General features: G+C 37.3%; 1 protein-coding gene across 1 annotated transcript; it reads left to right on the top strand.

Moving 5' to 3' along the window:
* The first annotated feature begins 1,295 nt into the window (after positions 1 to 1,295).
* Positions 1,296 to 2,500, top strand: LOC110925496 (transcription factor MYB74). Its single transcript, XM_035986291.1, has 3 exons — positions 1,296 to 1,400; positions 1,467 to 1,642; positions 1,824 to 2,500. The coding sequence occupies exons 1-3, from the start codon at positions 1,296 to 1,298 to the stop codon at positions 2,419 to 2,421; spliced, it is 879 nt and encodes a 292-aa protein (XP_035842184.1). The 3' UTR covers positions 2,422 to 2,500.
* The last annotated feature ends 975 nt before the right edge of the window (positions 2,501 to 3,475 follow it).

Raw genomic sequence — 3,475 nt, 5'->3', positions numbered from 1 at the left:
CGCGCACGTCACATCAGTGCCCATGCTCCATCCGCCAGTGCGCACCAACCTGACACGTCGCGCGCGGTCTAATATACAAAGGCGGCTCTCAAGCGGCTCGCGGCGTTGCGAGAGTGCGAAATGCACCATTAAAGCGCCACATTACGCCCATCGCCCACGCCACGCGCGCGTGTGCGAGTACAGGTTAGGGTGCTCCGCACCCTTCGCGAGACACTAGTGTGTGCTTTCATGAAAAAATAAGGATGAAGAGTTTCCACTTAAATACCCCTTTAAGTTTCATCTCTCCTCCTATGTGGGACAAGGTGTCACTTTCCAAAATTTTCAGCATTCAATGTTTCAAACACCAAACTTTGAGTATCGATATCTCATTCATCTTAACTCTGTTTTGGACGTGGTTTAGTTTGTTGCGAAGCTCTTCCAACATAGAACACAAACCCACAAATAAATATATAAAAAACCCTCAGTTTCTTATATTTATTTCTAGTCCAAAATTAGAAAAAATGCATTTTCCTATATTTATGAAAAGTGTTATTTTCACAAATTTCCAACAATAGATAACCATGTTAAATGTTATTAATAAAAGATTCAAGAAAAGAAAGTTGTCTTACAGTTTTTATTCATATGGGTATCAAAGGTAAATTAAAGTTGACACGTTGAGGGTACAGTTTGGTCCACAATGACAATATTATTCAAACTTAACCAAAACGTGACTTCTATCTCTCCACACAAATGAGTTCAAAAAGTATTTTTTATGTTTTTTTTTTTGAAAGGTAAAAAATTTGAAAGGTAAAAAAAAAAAAAAGAGGTATTTTATGTGGGAAGCAAGAAGAAGAAACCATGGAAACATTTCAGCACAATTGGTAGAGGATATAACAACCCTACCCACCAAAAAAATCATCGTTTTCCAAAGGTCAAATATAACCAAAAGTCAATCCCATTAACCATTCGCCATTTGTCATCAACATCCAATCATAGCTAACCTTCACCTTGTTACATCACCTTTATGTAACTCTATCTCAACTTTAAGCCATTTTTCAACTTTTCTTTCCTTTACAAACAAAGAGAAAAAGAAGGATTGACCGTACATCACATAGGCCGGTACCAAATCATATTGACTTATAACTATTACAACATATGTCCTCAACATCTATATATATCGCACAAGTCATCATCTTTATTTGGACCTACAAGTTGCACTTTTCATTTGTTTAATCATCTATCTTTCACTCAACAATATCATCTAGAAACAATTGTAAAACATCAAGAAATGGGAAGGTCTCCATGTTGTGATAAAAATGGACTCAAGAAAGGTCCATGGACGCAAGAAGAAGATGCCAAACTCATGGAGTATATTCGAATTCATGGACCGGGAAACTGGCGAACACTCCCCACAAACGCCGGTAAGTGTCTTTTGTGCGCTTGTGTTTGATTATTAGTTTTTATTTGTACGTGTGCTTTTGCATCAGGGCTTGGATTGGTTTTTGCTAATAAAGAAACCGTTAATCGTCACAGGCCTTCAACGATGCGGAAAAAGTTGTCGGTTGAGGTGGACAAACTACTTGAGGCCTGATATCAAGAGAGGAAGATTCTCGTATGAAGAAGAGGAAACTATCATTCAACTCCATAGTGTGTTGGGAAATAAGTAAGTTAATGATATTCATCTTTGGATGAAACATACACTACTAGAAAACAACAGCAAAATAAGACTATAGCTGTAATTTTAGAAAGTTAGGGACTAAAGGTGAAAGAATGACAAACCACAGGGACTATCCGGACATTTAACTCCAAAATATAATTTAACCTATGTTATGGTTAATATATAGGTGGTCAGCAATCGCAGCTCGATTGCCTGGAAGAACTGACAACGAAATCAAGAACTACTGGAATACGCACATTCGGAAAAGGCTACTCAAAAGCGGTATTGATCCAGTGACTCATAGTCCTAGGCTTGATCACTTGGACCTCTCTTCTATACTCAACTCAGCTCAACTCAGCCTCTCAAACCTTTTGAACTTCCAAACACTTTTAAATCCCGAAATATTAAAGCTTGCCACTCTTCTAGCATCTTCATCATCAAATCAAGAAAACCTAATGAATCATATGGACCAAGCCCTAACCAATCATCAGCTTCCAAGCTGCACCTCAATGCCCACAAGCAGTCAATATCTTTCTCCAAACATGTACGGACAAATTGTTGATGAAACCCTGATGCCGCCATGCCTACCCAATAATCATGGGATGCTACCAAGCCAGAATTTCAACTTTGATTCAGCGTTATCAACGCCGATGTCAAGTCCTACGCCGCTAAACTCATCATCGACACTAGTCAACAGCAGTAGCACTGAGGATGACAGAGAAACGTATTGCAGTATGTTTAAGTTTGAGATTCCAGAGAGCTTTGAGTTTGATGATATCATGTGATGAATAGATTACAATGTTAATGGAACTCTTTTGGGTATGTTAGTATGTGGCGTTATTTATTTATTGATTTTTTTGTGAATAGTGCAACTTTGTATAATTGGGCTAGTTTTATATAAATATTGGTTTTCGTTTGTTTGTTTATCATATAATCTGCTTTTTCATGACTACAGTCAATAGATCTTGCATGCTACAGTTGGCTAGGATATCCATCCCCAAATATGTATATCCTTATTCTTTACTTTTTTTTTTTTTGAGATAAATAAGTTATAAATGTATGTTTGTAACTTGAGGAAGTCCAGAAAGTGTTGGTGTACGGGACGAACACCGTTTTTTCTAGCTTTGATATCAAGATTCAAGTCTAGCTATATGATTAATGATATCAATCAACAAAGGGAAAATTAAAGGGAATATCATGAAAATAGTTATGTTGACATTCATGCTTATTAAAACAGACTTTTGAGATTTCTAAAATAATAAGTTTATATTAATTAAATGGAGAACGACGTACAACTAATCATAGCCAACATCCTTTTTTCCCTGCACTTCAACTTGTACCTTTTTTGCCAAAAAAAAGGGTCATGCTATTTACACACGGTCCTCATTATTTTCATACCCAAAAGTGCTCCGCTATGGCCAAAGAGGGGCGCTTTGGTGTAAAGTCACCAGACAAGGTCTGAACCGGTCAGACTTGTCTGTTGCTTTACATCAAAGCGCCCCGCTTTGGCCTAAGCTCGGCGCTCTGTTTTTTTTTTTTTTTTTTTTTTTTTTACATTTTGGGGCAAAGCGCCTCTCTTAGGTCAAAGCGCAGCACTTAGGGCCTTTTTTAATTTTTTTAAAATTGTTTTTTGATGCGTGCTAGCGTGTATATATTTTAGATGTATATTTAAGCCCCTTTTTTTACACTTTTAGCCAAGTTTTAAATTTATAAAACACCATATTTACTAACACTAAACACACATATGGGCAAGTGCACCCATCGTGGACGTAGTATAGTGTTGGTAAGATACCGAGGTCGTCCAAGGACACAAGAGCTTTTAATACCGGTTTATCCTCA

Source organism: Helianthus annuus, chromosome 17 (assembly GCF_002127325.2).
Source record: "Helianthus annuus cultivar XRQ/B chromosome 17, HanXRQr2.0-SUNRISE, whole genome shotgun sequence".
Taxonomy (NCBI): Eukaryota; Viridiplantae; Streptophyta; class Magnoliopsida; order Asterales; family Asteraceae; genus Helianthus; species Helianthus annuus.
The sequence above is the reverse complement of the archived record's forward strand: the minus strand, read 5'-3'. Positions and strand labels throughout refer to the sequence as shown.

Coding starts and splice junctions, on each gene's coding strand:
- LOC110925496 (XM_035986291.1), top strand. CDS start 1,296: ATGGACTCAAGAAAGGTCCATGGACGCAAGAAGAAGATGCCAAACTCA. Junction 1,401..1,466: donor AACACTCCCCACAAACGCCG/GTAAGTGTCTTT, acceptor CTTTTGCATCAG/GGCTTGGATTGGTTTTTGCT. Junction 1,643..1,823: donor CATAGTGTGTTGGGAAATAA/GTAAGTTAATGA, acceptor GTTAATATATAG/GTGGTCAGCAATCGCAGCTC.